At 43.6% G+C, this 18,572-nt stretch overlaps 1 protein-coding gene across 1 annotated transcript in view; it reads left to right on the top strand.

Moving 5' to 3' along the window:
* The window catches only part of WDFY1 (WD repeat and FYVE domain containing 1), a 56,074-nt gene that overhangs the window by 24,841 nt on the left and 12,661 nt on the right, over positions 1-18,572 (top strand). The window contains exons 6-10 of the mRNA XM_075340827.1: positions 1,949-2,055; positions 14,080-14,206; positions 14,617-14,722; positions 16,741-16,842; positions 16,939-17,069. Of these exons, the coding sequence (XP_075196942.1) occupies positions 1,949-2,055; positions 14,080-14,206; positions 14,617-14,722; positions 16,741-16,842; positions 16,939-17,069 (573 nt within the window). The remainder of the gene's footprint in view (positions 1-1,948; positions 2,056-14,079; positions 14,207-14,616; positions 14,723-16,740; positions 16,843-16,938; positions 17,070-18,572) is intronic.

Genomic DNA, 18,572 nt, shown 5'->3' with positions numbered 1-18,572 from the left:
TTCTTTTACCCACCCAGGGACTGCTCTTGGACGTCCCAATTGTCTGGGCCTCCCAATGGAGCGACAAAGAAGAAGGGAATTTTGTTTACTTACCGTAAATTCCTTTTCTTCTAGCTCCTATTGGGAGACCCAGCACCCGCCCCTGTACCCTTCAGGCTGGTTGTTCTTTTGTGTTCACATGTTGTTCATGTTGAATTGTTCTTTTGGTTCATGGTGTTCAGTTCTCCGAACATCCTTCGGATTGCATTTACCCTAGACCAATTTATAAGTTTTCTCCTTCCTGCTTTTGCACCAAAACTGAGGAGCCCGTGATCCACGGGAGGGTGTATAGGCAGAGGGGAGGGGTTACACTTTTTAAAGTGTAATACTTTGTGTGGCCTCCGGAGGCAGAAGCTATACACCCAATTGTCTGGGTCTCCCAATAGGAGCTAGAAGAAAAGGAATTTACGGTAAGTAAACAAAATTCCCTTCTTTATAAGGCCTTTTATACATGAAACAGTTTCTGGCGACAGCACTTAAATGACCTCACAGTCTCTGCGCTGGCTCTGTTGCGTGATTGTGAACGCTGTTGGGTTGCTATGATTGTGGAGGGCCTGCTGCAGGCCCCCATTACTTACCTCTTGGTCTTCCTCCAAAGCTCAGCTACATGGTATTTCAGTATTTAGTGTAAGGGAATGTGCCCATGATCAAGACACTGCATCTTGGATGCAGCGAGTCCTTACCAGGGGTCCGCGAGTTTCCTCTGCAGGAGACCGCAGCTGCTTGTACCCACGATCAGGGTTCAGTGCGCTGCGGTCTCCTGCTTGTGTTCTCCCTACAGAGGACGCATGTGATTCCGCAGCAAACAATTGACATGCTGCAGTCTGCAAAGACGCTCCGCAGGTCAGTGTTTGCTGCAGAAAAAACAAGCACAGTGGTCACGGGCTTTCTGGAAATCCCATACACTGTGCTTGTACTGTACAACGCAGCGTTTTGGACACAGCTGAAGCATGCTACATTCAAACCGCTGCAATCACTGATCATGGGCACACAGCCTAAGTGATCGGATGATTGCAGATTCAAGTCCCCCAAAGGGACTAACAAAGTGAGAAAAAAAGTTCTTAAAGTTTTTCATCATTTTACCAGGTCGTTTTTTTTTTATCATATAATGAATGCAGTAAAAACAAAAACAATGGCGGTTTTGCATATATTACTGTACTCTGAATTTTTATTTATTTTTCAGTACATTATATGGTGAATGGTGTCCTTCAAAACTGCAACTCGTCCCGGAATAAAGCCAGTCCCCATACCTTTATGTGGACAGACAAATAAAAAAGCTATGAAGTGGAGGAAAAAACAAAAGAGCAAAAATTAAGTCTTGAAGACTTAATGCCCAGATACAATATCACCTATGGGTTATCCCTGGATTACACCTTTAGTGAAGTGATGGTATGTGATAGTCTACGTTTGTGGGAAAGAGCGGCATAGAAATAACTACATGCATCAATGCAGTATTGCATGCGCAGAAGTAAGGTGGTGTTCTTTTATATAGATTCAAAGAATGGTAGAGTTGGAAGGGACCTCAAGGGCCATCGGGTCAACCCCCTGCGAGTGCAGGCTTTCCTAAATCATCCCAGCTATATATTTATCCAATTTATGCTTGAAGATTTCCACATTTCTACTCCTTGACCACCCACACTGTCAGAAAGTTTTTCCTAATGTCTAATCTGAATCTCCTAAATTTCATTCCATTGCTTCTTGTACTTCCTTGTGCTAATGAGAATAGGGTAGTTCCCTCTGCACTGTGACTACCTGTCAGATATTTGTAGACCGCTATTAAGTCTCCTCTCAGCCTTCTCTTTTTCAAACTAAACATTCCTAGTTCTTTTAGCCGCTCTTCATATGACATGGTTTGCAGACCTTCTTCCTTCTGTATGAAGCTAGATGATCCCTAACAACACCTGTACAGATATGATGAAGAAACGAAATATGCCTTTGTGGGAGACTTCTCTGGCCAGGTCACACTGTTGAAGCTGGACACCTGCGCTGTCATCTCGACCCTCAAAGGTCATGAAGGTAATTTCAGATGCAAATCTGTACTGTAGTAAAATATATAGAGATTCTGCTCCAAAAGCCAAACTAAAAAAAACGTAATTACTCTTTGAATAAGGGTCCCTTTATGGGTTTCCCAGCGTGAAATTCTCAGACATGTGGCTAAAACAGCACCACGTGCACTATATGGTCAGTTTCCTGTTGAAAATCAATAATGGGTGCATTCAAAGAGTGTTTTGAAGCAAAATTCACTCCATAATAAACTTTCAAAACAACTGTGTGAACATTCCCGTGCAGTGGGGAAAATAAGTATTTGATACCCTGCCAATTTTGCAAGATTTCTCCTCTACAAAAACAATAATCCCCTTTATTTCTATAGCGCCAACATATTCCGCACGGCTTTACAAATCGGAGATTTATATAGAAACAATCATAAGTAACAGTTATAGAAAATACAATAATTAAAGCAACAATAAAGACAGCCCTGCTCATAAGAGCTTACAATCTACAATGGGGTGAGGTAGGGGTGACACAAGGTTCAAGTTGTTATTTACAATGACGGTCCAGCCATCTCCAAGAAATGAGGGATCAATAACGGCTGCATGAGCCGGTCACAAGCCAGTTTTTGTAATGCTTTTGGGTGCAGTGAAATATGTTCTGAGAAATAGTGAAGGGGATATATTTGAATTAACTTCTATTAGGGAGTGTGATAGGGCACCCTAAAAAGATGTGTTTTTGTTTTGTTTTTTTTTTAGGGAGAGTCTGAAGCTGTGCAAGTTGTGGATCGTCCTAGTTTCTTGGGGTAGAGCATTTCAAAGGATTGGTGTAGCTTGGGAGAAGTCTTGGAACCGGGAGGTTCAGATTAGTGTGGATGTTAGTCGTGTGAGGAGCATAGAGAATGTGTAGGGTGATAGACAGAGATAAGGGTGGAGAGGTAGGGGGGTGCCATGACACCTATAAAGAATGGAGAGGTCTTTAGTTTTTATTACAGGTACATTTCAACTATGACACAGAATCCAAAAAATAAATCCAGAAAATAACATTGTATGATTTTTAAATAATTACTTATATTTCATGCAATAAAATGCAAATTATGTGATACAATAGAAAAACAGAACTTAATATTAGGTACAGAAACATTTTGTTTGCACTTACAGAGGTCAGATGTTTCCTGTAGTTATTGAACACGTTTGCAGACACTGCAGCAGGGATTTTGGCCCTTTCCTCCATTCAAATCTTCTCCAGGTATCTCAGGTTTCGGGGCTGTCACTGGGCAACATTGGGTTTCATTTTCCTCCAAAGATTTTCTATTGGGTTCAGGTCTAGAGACTGGCTAGGCCACTCCAGGACCTTGAAATTCTTCTTACCGAGCCACTCCTTAGTTGCCCTGGCTGTGTGTGTTGAGTCATTGTCATGCTGGAAGACCCAGGCATGACCCATTGGCCAAAATTTTGCGATATATGACCCCATCCATCCTCTCTTCAATACCGTGCAGTTTTCATGTCCCCTTAGCTTAAAAGCACCTCCAAAGTATGAGGTTTCCACCACCGTGCTTTATGGTTAGGACGGTGTTCTTGGGGTTGTACTCATCCTTTTTCTTCTTCCTCCAAACACGGCGAGTTGCGTTGATACCAAAGTTCTACAGTATTTTGGTCTCATCTTACCACATGACCTTCTCCCATACCTCCTCTGGATCATCCACATGGTGTGAGAAGAGGGATCTTGTGTGCCATGCAGAATTTAAATCCATGATGGCGTAGTGTGTTACCAATGGTAATATTTGAGACTGTGGTCCCAGTTCTCTTCAGGTCATTGACCAGATCCACCTGTGTAGTTCTGGGATGATTCATCACCTTTCTCAGAATCATCCTTACCCCAAAAGGTGAGATCTTGTATAGCGCCTCAGACTGCGTAAGATTGACCGTCATCTTGTGTTTCTTCCATTTTCTAATAATTGTGCCAACAGTTCTTGCCTTCTCACCAAACTGCTTGCCCATTATACTGTAGCCTATCCCAGCTTCTGCAGGTCTACACTTTTGTCCCTGGTGTCATTAGACTGTCTCTTGGTCTTGGCCATGGTGGAGAGGTTGGAGTGTGATTGAGTGTGTGGCTGGGTGTCTTTTATACAGTTAATGGGTTTAATCAAACAGGAGCAATTTATACAGGTAATGAGTGCAGAGTAGGAGCTTCTTAAAGAAAAAATAACAGGTCTGTGAGAGTCAGAATTCTTGCTGGTTGGTAGGTGATCAAATACTTATTTCATGCAATAAAACGCAAATTAATTATTTAAAAATCCTACAATGTGATTTTCTGGATTTCTTTTTATTCTGTCACAGTTGAAGTGTACCTACGATAACAATTACAGACCTCTCCATTCTTTGTAGGTGGAAAAAAAATGCAAAATCGGCAGTGTATCAAATACTTATTTTCCCCACTGTACATGTTATTATAGTGGCAGATGTTTGTTTCGCATTTTATTTCTTTTATAGTACAGTTAGATTAACTAAACTTTGAGTATCTTTTTCTCATATATATCAGGCACTTTAATTGTTTTGGACAGGTCCTGAGACACTTACTGATCACTCAATAGACCTCCAAAAAGTACACAGCTCAGGAGACCGGAGCACATGCCTCGTGCACAGAGCCGGGTATACATTCAGTAGAAAGCATTGATTCCCTATTGACTCCTGTACTCCGCTCTGTGCGCCCCTCTCCTAAGCTGTGCACTTCTTACAGGTCTGTTGGGTGATCGGTGAGGGTCTTGGGACCTGGACCTTGGATCTGAAAAAAATGTTCAGATTTGACAGACACTTTACTTACGATTATGATTTAAATCTGAGGCTACTCTTTCAAAAGAATATAATATCCATGGCTTTCCTTTTTTGGGTGCGGAGGTAGAGCGGTTTCAATGTGGATGGTGCTGCAAATTTCAACCATTTGTATAATTTGTAATTAAAATGTAAAATTTGCAGATTTTCAAAGCAAACATGCAGTAGAGTGCAGGAACAGATTGCCATCTTGCATGTGGCCTTAATAGTAGATTAAACCTTAAGAAAAAGTAACTGTTTGTCTTCAATAAATGTGAACTGGATCTTCTGTCCAGGAGCCTGGGATTGAATCTATGTAAAGTCATATAAGTAATGATCATTTAGGCTATGTGCGCACCTAACCATTTTTTGTGGCATAAAAAACTGTTTCTGGCCGCTAAAATGCAATTGCGGCAAAAATGCTGCGTTTTTGGTTGCGTTTTGCTGCATTTTTCCAATGCATTGCATGGGTGGAAAAACACAGAAAAGAATTGACATGTCCATTTTTTTTTTTTCACTTCAAAAACACAGCTTTAAAAAGAAGCCATGTGCCTACAGGAAAAATGAAAAGTCATAGACTTTGCTGGGAAAGCAAAGTCAACCACTTTTGAGCCCAAAAACGCGGTAAAAACGCTGTGTGTGCACATACCCTTAGGCTTCAGTACAATACTTCTTGCATGTGGCACTACAAGCAAGTAGTCTGTCAGACATGACAATGGAGTGAACAGGAGAATTTCTCGGTAACTTCATTGGGGGACACAGAACCACGGGTGTACTCTGCTGCCGCCAGGAGGCTGACACTATGAATTGCAACTAAGAAAAAAGTTGACATTTCGACAGCAGGTTACAGCGGCCTGCTGACAACCAAGTGTAGGGATTCCCTCGCTTTCTGGTGGCAGCATTCATACAGGCACACAGTTTCTTGTGCAAACAGGACGGTTTATTGAGTCAATAAACTTCCAACAGAAACTGAAGACAATCTTCTCTCCAGCAAACATGTATAACATAATAAACCGTCCTATAGAAGGTACAGGCTCAACTTTTTAGCTCTCAGTCCTGCTCTTCCAGCCTCTGGCAGAGACCGAGCAGCACATACCAGGTCTTTTCACTTTCACTCTCAGGCACTTTCTACTCCCCCCTCTCCCCCTCTCCCCCTCCCCCCCTCCCCCCCTCCCCCCCCCCCCCCCAGCACACCCAACACCCAGTGAGCCCACTCCTGGTTCTAGTTGAAATCTAGGCAGGTGCATTTAATCAAACCCTGCAGAGCTAGGAAGTAACCCAGTCCTACCTGGCTTTGATAGACAAGCTATTCAGTAAGCTTAGTATTACTAGGAGGCAGGACATGGGTCTAACGCTCCAGACCAGTTTCTGTCAATAATGTATTTTATTTATTTTTTTTAATTGTCTTCTGTTTCTATGCTGCCCTTCTCCTCTTCCTCTCCGATTCTGCATAACCGTCCTAGACAAGATAATGGAAGCAATTCCATTTGCCCAGTTCCACACCAGACCACTTCAGTTGGCACTACTTTCACGCTGGGACAAGTCTGTCCACTCCCTGGATCGTCTGATTTGTCTTTCAACCTGGTCAGACAGTCTCTGTTATGGTGGTGGGACTCGCCCCTTATTTTTCTCAGTAGGTTCTTCCTCCCTATTTAGTGGCAGATCGTGACGACAGATGCCAGTCTACTAAGAGGTCTTCCGAATTTGATGATGCAGGGTCAGTGGAAACGCCACAAACTCCTCCTTCTCATCAATATCCTGGAACTCAATAGAATTTGTCTTCCCCTAACGAGTTGGCAAGATCAGACGTGGCCTATATCAACCAAGGAGGAACTGCAGTTGTCAAGCAATGTTAAAAGTCTCTCTGATTCTTGTCTCGCATAACGAGGAATCCTAACTTTTTCAGCAGTCCACATCCCAGGAGTGGACAACTGGGCTGCAGACTTCCTAAGTCACGAGGGGCTAACTGCGTGAGAAGGGTCTCTGCAAATAACCATCTTCAAACAGATCTGCCTTCGGTGGGGCACTCCAAACATCGACCTGATGGAATCCAAACACAATCACAAGGTGCCCCGGTTCCTGTCCAGAGGCTTATGGTCCTTCAGCAGTCGCATCCAATACCCTGGCAATTACTTAGTCACCGTTCTCCCTTATTTATTCCCACCATTGCCCTTGCTATCCAAGCATCTGGAGATCCGGCATTCCAGTTATCCTCGTGGCTCCACACTGGCCCAGAAGATCAAGATGTTGTAAATCTTCTAACAGACGTTCCGTGGAGGCTGACAAACCGCCCAGACCTTCTCTCTCAAGGTCCCCTTTTACACCCGAATCCTCGTCCGCTCAGTTAAAACGGTATGGCTGGTGAAGCCGCTGTCCTATGAGCTTCAGGTTTTTCTGTCGAGGTTGTACAGAGCATTATCAAGACTGGGAAGCCATCCTCATTGTGCATCTACCATCATATCTGGAAGGCTTTCTTCCACTGGAATGAATCCAATGATCTTCTGCCTATGGTTTTCCCTTTCTTTCGCTTCTTGCCTTTCTGCAGCCGGGTCTCGAGTGCGGTTTGGCCCTCAGGTCTCTCAAGGGCCAGGTCTCGGCCCTGTCAATTCTTTTTCAGAAGGACTTAAGCCAAGTCAGACGCCACCTTCAGACTCTCTCTGAAGGTGGCGTTCCTAATTGCTATCACTTCTATTAGGCGAGTATCTGAGCTAGCAGCCTTGTCCTGCCGCTCTTCTTTTCTTACTGTTCCCATGGATAAGGTGGTGTTACGTGGATCAGAGTCTGGGCAGAAAGGTGCTGCAGACGGCAGTCACATGGGTTTCTTCCTGAGAGAATGCTTTTACACATTTTTAACTTTTTACACATTTATACTTCTTTCCCACCCTAGGGACTGCTTTGTGACATGCCATGGTCCCCCAATGAAGCGACCAGAAAAAGGGGATTTTTTTAACTTGCTGTAAAAATCTCTCTCAAAGACATACACTCACCCTTAGTTCATATTGCCTCGTTGGGTGTGTGCACGCATTAATAAAGGATTGTCTTTTCTGCTTTTCCTACTGCTTTTCTCATGAACTGACTAGGTTGGTTGTCGGTAGGCGGGTATAGCCTGCTGGGTGAGGAGACGACTGCTTAGTTGTAATTCTTAGTGTCCCCCTCTTGGTGGCAGCAGTGTACACCCATGGTCTCCTGACTCCCAATTAAAGGGACTGTATCGTCAGAAAAAAAAAAAAATTAAATACCTGAAAAAATGTAAAGTAATATTATTTTAATGTTTTGTTTAAATATTATTTTCTTTTTTTAATTGAGCAGAATGTAAAAAAAAAATTAAAAAGTTTAATATTTTCCACTGTTTCCACTGTTAAACACTAGGGGGAGCAGCTTCTGAAATCCTACAGAAATCCCACTGTAGGAAAAAGCTCATGTTACAGCTTGCAGTAAAGTGGGCGGAGTCTGCTCTCCTGTGTGTGATGGCACGCCTCCACCTCCCAATCTGAGTGTTTACAAAGGATAACAGAGAATGACATGCAGGGACACAGTGCAGAGCTATTTTGTTGGTGACCAGAAATGTCTAAGGGTATGTGCGCACGTTGCTTTTTACCTGCTTTTTACCTGCTTTTTTGCTGCTTTTTCTTCTGCGCTGTTTAATGCCAAAATGGATGTGTTCTTCTATTCAAGCAAAGTCTATGGGAATTTGGGTTTCTTGTTCACACTATGTTGTTCAAAATGCTGCCTTTTTGTGGCAGAACTTTGGTCAAAAACTCAGCTTTGCAGGGCAAAACCCAAATGGCAAAAACAATTGACATGTTGCTTCTTTGAAAAGCTGAGTTTTTGACCAAAGTTCTGCCACAAAAAGGCAGCATTTTGAACAACATAGTGTGAACAAGAAACCCAAATTCCCATAGACTTTGCTTGAATAGAAGAACACATCCATTTTGGCATTAAACAGCGCAGAAGAAAAAGCAGCAAAAAAGCAGGTAAAAAGCAGGTAAAAAGCAACGTGCGCACATACCCTAAAGCGTCACCAAGGACAGCAGGAGTATCACACGGGATAGGATTAGATACACGGCTCTGCAGACAGTATCCCACAGGATAGGATTAGACACACAACACAGCAGACAGTATCACCCAGGCTAGGATTAGATGCACGGCCGTGCAGACCGCATCACCCAGGACAGGATTAGATACACGGCCGTGCACACAGCATCACCCAGGACAGGATTAGATACACGGCCGTGCACACAGCATCACCCAGGACAGGATTAGATACACTGCCGTGCACACAGCATCACCCAGGACAGGATTAGATACACGGCCGTGCACACAGCATCACACAGGCTAGGATTAGATACACGGCCGTGCAGACCGCATCACCCAGGACAGGATTAGATACACGGCCGTGCACACAGCATCACCCAGGACAGGATTAGATACACGGCCGTGCACACAGCATCACCCAGGACAGGATTAGATACACGGCCGTGCACACAGCATCACCCAGGACAGGATTAGATACTGTCTGATGAGCTGTGTATCTAATCCTGTCCTGGGTGATACTGTCTGATGAGCTGTGTATCTAATCCTGTCCTGGGTGATGCGGTCTGCTGAGCTGTGTATCACCCAAGAGAGGATTAGATACACGGCTCAGCAGATAGTATCAAACAGGAGAGGATAATACACAGCCGTGCAGACAGTATCACACAGGCTAGGATTAGATACACGGCCGTGCAGACCGCATCACCCAGGACAGGATTAGATACACGGCTGTGCACACAGCATCACCCAGGACAGGATTAGATACACTGCCGTGCACACAGCATCACCCAGGACAGGATTAGATACACGGCCGTGCAGACCGCATCACCCAGGACAGGATTAGATACACGGCCGTGCACACAGCATCACCCAGGACAGGATTAGATACACGGCCGTGCACACAGCATCACCCAGGACAGGATTAGATACACGGCCGTGCACACAGCATCACCCAGGACAGGATTAGATACACTGCCGTGCACACAGCATCACCCAGGACCGGATTAGATACACGGCCGTGCACACAGCATCACACAGGCTAGGATTAGATACACGGCCGTGCAGACCGCATCACCCAGGACAGGATTAGATACACGGCCGTGCACACAGCATCACCCAGCACAGGATTAGATACACGGCCGTGCACACAGCATCACCCAGGACAGGATTAGATACACGGCCGTGCACACAGCATCACCCAGGACAGGATTAGATACTGTCTGATGAGCTGTGTATCTAATCCTGTCCTGGGTGATACTGTCTGATGAGCTGTGTATCTACTCCTGTCCTGGGTGATACTGTCTGCTGAGCTGTGTATCTAATCCTGTCCTGGGTGATGCGGTCTGCTGAGCTGTGTATCACCCAAGAGAGGATTAGATACACGGCTCAGCAGATAGTATCAAACAGGAGAGGATAATACACAGCCGTGCAGACAGTATCACACAGGCTAGGATTAGATACACGGCCGTGCAGACCGCATCACCCAGGACAGGATTAGATACACGGCTGTGCACACAGCATCACCCAGGACAGGATTAGATACACGGCCGTGCACACAGCATCACCCAGGACAGGATTAGATACACAGCTCATCAGACAGCATCACCCATGACAGGATTAGATACTGTCTGATGAGCTGTGTATCTAATCCTGTCCTGGGTGATGCTGTGTGCACGTCCGTGTATCTAATCCTGTCCTGGGTGATGCGGTCTGCTGAGCTGTGTATCACCCAAGAGAGGATTAGATACACGGCTCAGCAGATGGTATCAAACAGGAGAGGATAATACACAGCCGTGCAGACAGTATCACACAAGCTAGGATTAGATACACGACCGTGCAGACCGCATCACCCAGGACAGGATTAGATACACGGCTGTGCAGACCGCATCACCCAGGACAGGATTAGATACACGGCTGTGCACACAGCATCACCCAGGACAGGATTAGATACACAGCTCAGCAGACAGTAACCCAGGACAGGATTAGATACACAGCTCATCAGACAGCATCACCCAGGACAGGATTAGATACTGTCTGATGAGCTGTGTATCTAATCCTGTCCTGGGTGATATTGTCTGCTGAGCTGTGTATCTAATCCTGTCCTGGGTGATGCGGTCTGCTGAGCTGTGTATCTAATCCTGTCCTGGGTGATGCGGTCTGCTGAGCTGTGTATCACCCAAGAGAGGATTAGATACACGGCTCAGCAGATAGTATCAAACAGGAGAGGATAATACAAAGCCGTGCAGACAGCATCAGCGGCGGTACTCGCATGCAGTGGGGCAAGGGCACACACATACACAGCAGCGGCGAGCAGAGCGGTGGCTGGGGAGAGCGGAGGGAGGAAGTGTCATCGGAGACGGTAACGGCGGGGGGAGGGGCGGCACTAGCGGGGGCTGAGGAGAGCGAAGGGATGGGGTGTCAGCGAAGACGGGAACGGCGAGGGGCGGCACTAGCGGTAGCAGTAGCGGGGGCTGGGGAGAGCGGAGGGAGGCGGTGTCATCGGTAACGGGGGCAGGGGAGGGGAGGCGGCCTGTACTCACACATCCCGGCGGTTGACAGGGGTGAAGTGGAGCAAACAGCATACGCTGTGAGCTCCACGATGATGGCGGCTGAACTCCTCCCTCTGCTGTGATCTGCACAGCCCAGGGGGCGCGTCCAGATCACAGCACACACCCACTGTAACGTTAAACATAGGGTCGGATAGCGACCACTATTCTCTATGCACAGGGGCTGCCATAAAGGAGTGTGTAACTGTCGTTACACACACAGCAAATCCAACATGGCCCCCAGTGCATACAGTAAAATTAGAATAACAGAAAAAGTAAATAAGCTACAATTTTCATTTTGTATTAGAAAAATACTTGATTTCAAAATCACTATTTTTAATACAAAAATAAAAAAACGCGATACTGTCCCTTTAAGGCTACGAGAAAAAGATTTTACGATGAGTACAAAAAGCCTCTGTTTTCCTACGTCTGAAAAATGTTCTGTTTTATCATTTCTGAAGAAAATATTTGAAGAAAGTCTCATCTTAACAGTCCAGTGGACTGTAGCTGAATCCATATGTATTTACTTAGACTTTTGGAGGGTTTATTCATATGGTTATGAGGCCATCTACAAACCCAGCATTGCAAGCTCCACAGGACTGCATGGTTGACATGTTTTACCAGATGCAGACATGTAAAGTATTGCATATGTGTTATATGTATTCCTAATGGTTTGTTCACACATGGAGCATTGGCAGTATTTTTCCCATGTATTACTCATGTGCAAAAAATAAAAAGCCGCGTTTTACAGTCCCAGAATAATGAATTTCATTTCTAAAATGTCATAGACATGCTATATTTTTTTTCTTTGCATTGTTAAGCCATCAATGGGTGAGGTGCTAGGGACACGTATAACAGACTGGCGATTCATGTGCCAGTATTGCTCAATATTCTATATTACACCAAAATATCCCAATAATAAATAAAGCCAATATAAAAGGAGTTTTTTATTAATGGTAAATATTTATTAAAACCATACATGAAATTTGACATACAATTAAAACCTACATAAAACACAAAGGCAGGGACAACATGCTATGCAACCCAGCATGGACATGAGGTGTAATGTTTATATATGTATATATATGGGGAGCAGTCAAAGTATACCTTAAATGAAACAGTAATGCGGTCATTAATACGGTCACAGGTTGACCTTTCAATAGTAAAATACTATAACCGCAAAACCAACTGCCCCATTAAAACACAAATAGCAAACCTGTAGCCATGGTGGATCGCACAACCAGCCTCCCCGCCTCTCACTCCAACGCACGTTTCAACTGCTGCTTCCTCAGGGAGTGGTCAAAAAAACCCCTCCTTTTATATTGGCTTTAAACGTGCGTTGGAGTGAGAGGCGGGGAGGCTGGTTGTGCGATATTGAAAGGTCAACCTGTGACCGTATTAATGACCGCATTACTGTTTCATTTAAGGTTTACTTTAACTGCTCCCCATATATATACATATATAAACATTACACCTCATGTCCATGCTGGGTTGCATAGCCTGTGGTCCCTGCCTTTGGGTTTTATGTAGGTTTTAATTGTATGTCAAATTTCATGTATGGTTTTAATAAATATTTACCATTAATAAAAAAAACTACTTTTATATTGGCTTTATTTATTATTGGGATATTTTGGTGTAATATTGCTGGTTGTATATCCTGATAGGATTAATGAATGATAGATTTTGATTAAATCCAGTTAAAACTTCTCAATTTGGGTATATATTGCTCAATATTCCCCTGGAGTAAGGTGCGTTAAATTACTTAGGAACTTACTAATAAATTTGTCTTCTCTTTGGGACCCCCACATGCCACAAAAATTACACGGCGTCTGCTATTGATGCCAATTACTAGGGTCCAATTACGCTTTACTAAATCGCCAGGGCGGCTGTAAAAAAACAAATGGGTTTAAAGGGAACCTATCACCAGGATTTTTGTATACAAGCTAAAAACAGTGCTATTCTGGCACTATCAGGCTGATTCTATACATATACCTGTAGTGGTCAGCTCAGATGTTTAGGTTTTGAAATCCAAAAAAGTGAAGTTTATAAAATGAGCTGCTTGTTGAGTGACAGTTGCACTGGAGCAGATCATATTTTCATAGTTATCCCCTCCCCCTGTTATTATTAGCATAAGTATTATACAAACTATTCACTTTCTGTGGAAGGACCTGTGGTGGGGTCATACTCATGTGACCTGGTATCCGGCTTTGGTGGCTGAGGCCCCGCCCCTTCTGGTCACATGGGTATAACCTCACACAGGTCCTGCAACAGACAAAGTGAATAGTTTGTATAATACGTATGCTAATTCTAACAGAGGGAGGGGATAACTATGAATATATGATCTGCTCCAGTGCAGATGTCACTCAACAAGCAGCTCATTTCATAAACTTTACTTTCTTGGATTTCAAAACCTAAACATCTGAGCTGACCACTACAGGTATGTAGAGAATCAGCCTGATAGTGCCAGTATAGCACTGGCCTTAGGTAATATATGAAAATCCTGGTGATTGGTTCCCTTTAACGCACATTTTTTAAACCCTGCCATGAATGTTTTGATAAATTCCTCCATAGGACGGTTTTCCGGCTGCTCCTGTCTGACTGTACTCTTCACCTATTCACTATGAACCAGATTTATTGTTACATTTATTTATCCCTCGTTTTAGGCAGCATCTCATGCCTTTACTGGGATCCTGTTCATCGCTTTCTGTTTTCGGGATCATCTGATCACAGCATTATCTTGTGGGATATTGGAGGGAGACAAGGACGAACATTCATCCTACAAGGACACCAGTAAGAATTTCACATTGCTTTTGCTGAGCGACCATGACTGGTATACTACTGCCCTAGGAAAGTGTATGAACATTGATCGCTGTGGGATATTGGACAAAGGCTTTCTGGCCCTGTCCTCACTTTAATTTAGTTGGATGACCACTTTGAAGATGTTGAATGGCGTCCGCTGACTCCGTACTGAGGTGTCGGTAATGTTAGACTTAAAGTTCAATGCACAGGATCAGGTAGAAAACGTGCGTCATTGTCCGTCACCCCTATTACGTTTTTCACAATGCAATGTCGCTTGTCATTATGGATTATTGGACTATGATTTTTTTTTTTTCCTGTAATCAGACATTTTTGCACATCAGGTATGGAGGAGAGACTCTGCATTAGACGGATAGTAAATCATGTTCTCCTCTGTATTTTAGTGATAAGGTACAAGGCCTGTGCTACCTGCAGCTCTCTCAGCAGCTGGTCTCCTGCTCCGTCGATGGAGGAATCTGTGTTTGGAATATGGATATCGAAAGAGAAGAGGTAACACAACATATCAGGGCTCTTTTATCTGACTTCAATTTTGCACATTATGTATCTGTTGTCCCTTTTCATTATTGTCTGTGGAGAGAACCACAGTCCATGATGATTCGGGCAAAGAATATAATACTATACAGGGGCACCATATAGCTGATCTATACGGACACCTTGTGCCTCTGTATAAGCTGCATAAATGAGGTTATATGATGGCAGAATTGCTTCACCATTAATTTTTTGCTAGACCTAACAATTTTTCATATTTTTTTTTTTTTCTCTTTAGCCATAACTTTTTGTTATTTTTCCTTTGACGTAACCAGATAATGCTTTTTGCTTTACACTGGACGAGTTGTAATTTTGAGTGATTCCATTCACTTTGCCATAAAATGTACTGGAAAATGTATTCATAATATAGTAAAAGATAAAAATTTAGGATGTCAGATTCCTGACCTTTATGACAGGTTGCCTTTTTAATTTTATATTTTTAATAGATCAGACTTTTTTTTTTTTTATAAAAGCAACACCAAATGAAATTATATATATATATATATATATATATATATATATATATATATATATATATTATATAATATATAATTTCATTTATATATACATTAATGTACACATGTACATCTCTTTAGTGGAGCTGAACCTACGATCGTTTGCTTATTTTGCGCTACAGTATTGTGGTGTACATTGTAATTGATGTTCTTTTAAGAAGCTTGATAGGAGTCCATGATGCTGAGTCATAATAACACATCAGCTCCCTTTTGATCATATCAAGTGCATCAACAACCATGCCATTTAAATGGAATATGTCTGCAGTGTTTTCTTATGTAATCTGAGAGCAGGATGATGTAGGTACAGAGAGCCTTAGTCCAGTGATGGGTCCTTTATTGGACTGTGTGGTTTCGATAGAATTCAGGGATGCATAACCCCACTCACACCCCTGACTGTGTACACTGTACATTGTCGGCAATATTCCAATCAGTGGTGGTTTTACACAGATTAGTTTGATAGGCTTGCACATAAGATCTAGTCCCTCTAGTGATGATCTTTCTGAAAAAAACATTTCATTATATTGAAACAACTGCACACAGCCAAGTAAGGGACACATCCATGGAATCGGGATCTCTGCCCCTACATTATGCAGCTCTCAAATTAAATGGCAAAAAACCTGCTCCCAGATTCCCTTTTAAATGCTACCGTAAGAGACCGATAACTGCATATAATTAAACAGCAGTGATCAGTGCAGGCTTTAGTTGCTGGTCTTACAGGCAGATGGCAGCTATGTAACACAGCCTCCATCTGCACGGTACAGAGCAGGCTCAGCTCCTGAGTCTGCTCCATATATCCTGCACACTTGTGGCAAAATATACATCACCATCCTGTAAAGGGTATTCAGAGGTATTAGGGTACGTGCACACGATCAGGACCCGCCACATCCTGGGTGCGGCGGGTCCTGACCAATAGGGCCGTGAGTCTCCTCCGCAGGAGACTGCAGCAGTTTTTGCCCATGATCAGGGTTCGGGGGCTGCGGTCTCTCGCTTGTGTTCTCCCTTCGGAGGACACTTGCGACTCTGCAGCAAATAATTGGCATCCTGTGGCTTAGGAAAGCCGCACCGCAGGTCAGCTTTTGCTACGCGCCGCACACGCAGAGTGGGCACGGGATTTCTACACATACCATCCACTGTGCTTGTGCTGTACAACGCAGTGTTTTGGACGCAGCTGAAGAATGCTGCGTCGTATACGCTGTGAACACTGATCGTGGATATGCAGCCTTGGATTGCATGAAAGTGTGACCGAGTGTAAGGCTATGGCCATCTATGTGTCGATGACTATAAGGAGCCTTCTTTACAGATTGTCACATTTTATAATAAATCAGTCAGGTTCTTTCATCCTTTTGTGTGGTTCATTTGACACTGCATGGTGGAACCACAACACAGATGTGAACTGAGGCTTACATGCTTCTTGGTGTTTTTGCTTACAAATAGGTTACTTCCAATTTGTTTTCTGTATTCCAGGCTCCTCAATGGTTGGAAAGCGATTCCTGTCAGAAATGTGCTCAGCCCTTCTTCTGGAACATAAAGCAGATGTGGGACACAAGGTCTATGGGGTTACGCCAGGTATTAGGGGGCTGAGAGAACCTCTTCATCCAAAGCGTCTGTGTCCTACTTCTTAGATTATTGAAGGCCTTTGTGTTGCTTCCTTTGCCTCTGTAGCATCACTGCAGGAAATGTGGACAGGCCGTCTGTGGGAAATGCAGCTCCAAAAGATCCAGCTACCCCATTATGGGTTTTGAGTTCCAGGTGCGGGTCTGTGACTTCTGCTACGAGAGTATAAAAGACGAGGAGTGAGTATTCTGAAAGACTGCGCTGTTGTGTTTTCATAGTTATTTTAGATGTTCCTCATAAAATTGTGGTCAACCCTGAAGCTTAAACTGGTTCCCTGGTATAAAATGTTTGACTGGAAAACTTTTTCTAAGCTCAACAAAAGCCTTACGCAGCATGCTCCAGGTGTGTCCAGAAAGTGCAACATGCCCCTCACCTAATGGGTGCATTTTAGGGGGTTGTATCAGCCTTGATGTTATGGATTCGACATAGTGAAAATAGGTAATTATAGATAACCTAGGTCTGGCTTCGTAGCACCACCGTGATCGGATGTTGTACTGTATTACGTGCAAGTATATTACTAATTAGAATAGGATACGTGCACGAAACAATGTTGGCGCTTGCCTTGGCATCTGATCCCATAGGTATGCTGCAACATTCCTCAGCTCCTGATGCATAAATGAGAGGCATGGAATAACATTTTAAAGGGAAACACAAAAAAAGGAAGGACTAAAACCATTTTTACTATATATTAAAATATTTCCATATCCCCTTGATATTGCTAATTTTATTTTTTGTTTATAGCTTGTTGTTTAAGTTACTGCGGAAGGCTATGGTGGCCGCACAAACACAGTGCTAACAAGGAACTGCCTGTTCAGCTTGTAAATGCTGCTCTGAAGCGGTCTAGGATGGCTGCAGTGCACAGTTAGCGCCTGATCAGCCCAGCTTCAGTGCACTGCGCTTTTCTGATGCTGCAGAGGCAAAGTTGCCTTTATATTGCAGCATTGGAGAGCGCACATTTTGGCCAGAGGAGCCCCCTAGCAGTCAGGTAGATAGCTGAGGAGCGGCACCCGCCTGAATAAACAGTAAGAGGCAAACCTCTTAAATATCAGTTGGGGGGGGTTGGAAGCTATGATGTCATTCTTTCCTTTATGGAGTTATTCTATTGAAGCCCTGTACACACTGTTTTTCTGCAGTGTGTTTAGTGGTTCTGCCTAAATCCCCCTAAAAATGGGATTTGGATGAAATCCCAGAGGGGGCTATATTCTGGAGTGACACAAATTGAGTTCAAATTAAATTAATTTGTTCTTTTTTCTGAAGGTGTTTGTGTCTTCAGACATAATAGCCTGTTTCTGCTGTCGTCTACAAGATGGACACTTTCACGAGAGAAAAACAAAACACAAACAACAGTTTGTGTTATTGGAACTTATGGGTCCAATTAGGGGTTCATCTATTTTTAAGGAGATCTGGCTGAATCTCTGCATGCCATGCAAGAAATGCAGCCTTACAAAATGCCTGACTGTGTAAGAGTCAATATAAGCATCTTCAGATGAAAAATCGAGTTTGAAGCCTACTATGATAATTGCTGCCTAATACTAGTTCTTTTTCTAAAGTCTATGGGCCCAATTAATCAGGGTGTTTATGCCAGAATTCTAGTTTAAAAGATCTTGGAATGTTGCAGAATTTTTGCATAACTCTGCATTTCTGAATCTGGGTAAGCTCTGCCACCTTGGGGCAGGCCTCTT

The sequence above is a fragment of the Anomaloglossus baeobatrachus genome, chromosome 3, assembly GCF_048569485.1.
Source record: "Anomaloglossus baeobatrachus isolate aAnoBae1 chromosome 3, aAnoBae1.hap1, whole genome shotgun sequence".
NCBI classification, from domain to species: Eukaryota; Metazoa; Chordata; class Amphibia; order Anura; family Aromobatidae; genus Anomaloglossus; species Anomaloglossus baeobatrachus.
Note: the sequence above shows the minus strand (reverse complement) of the source record. Positions and strands in the feature narration are given on the sequence as shown.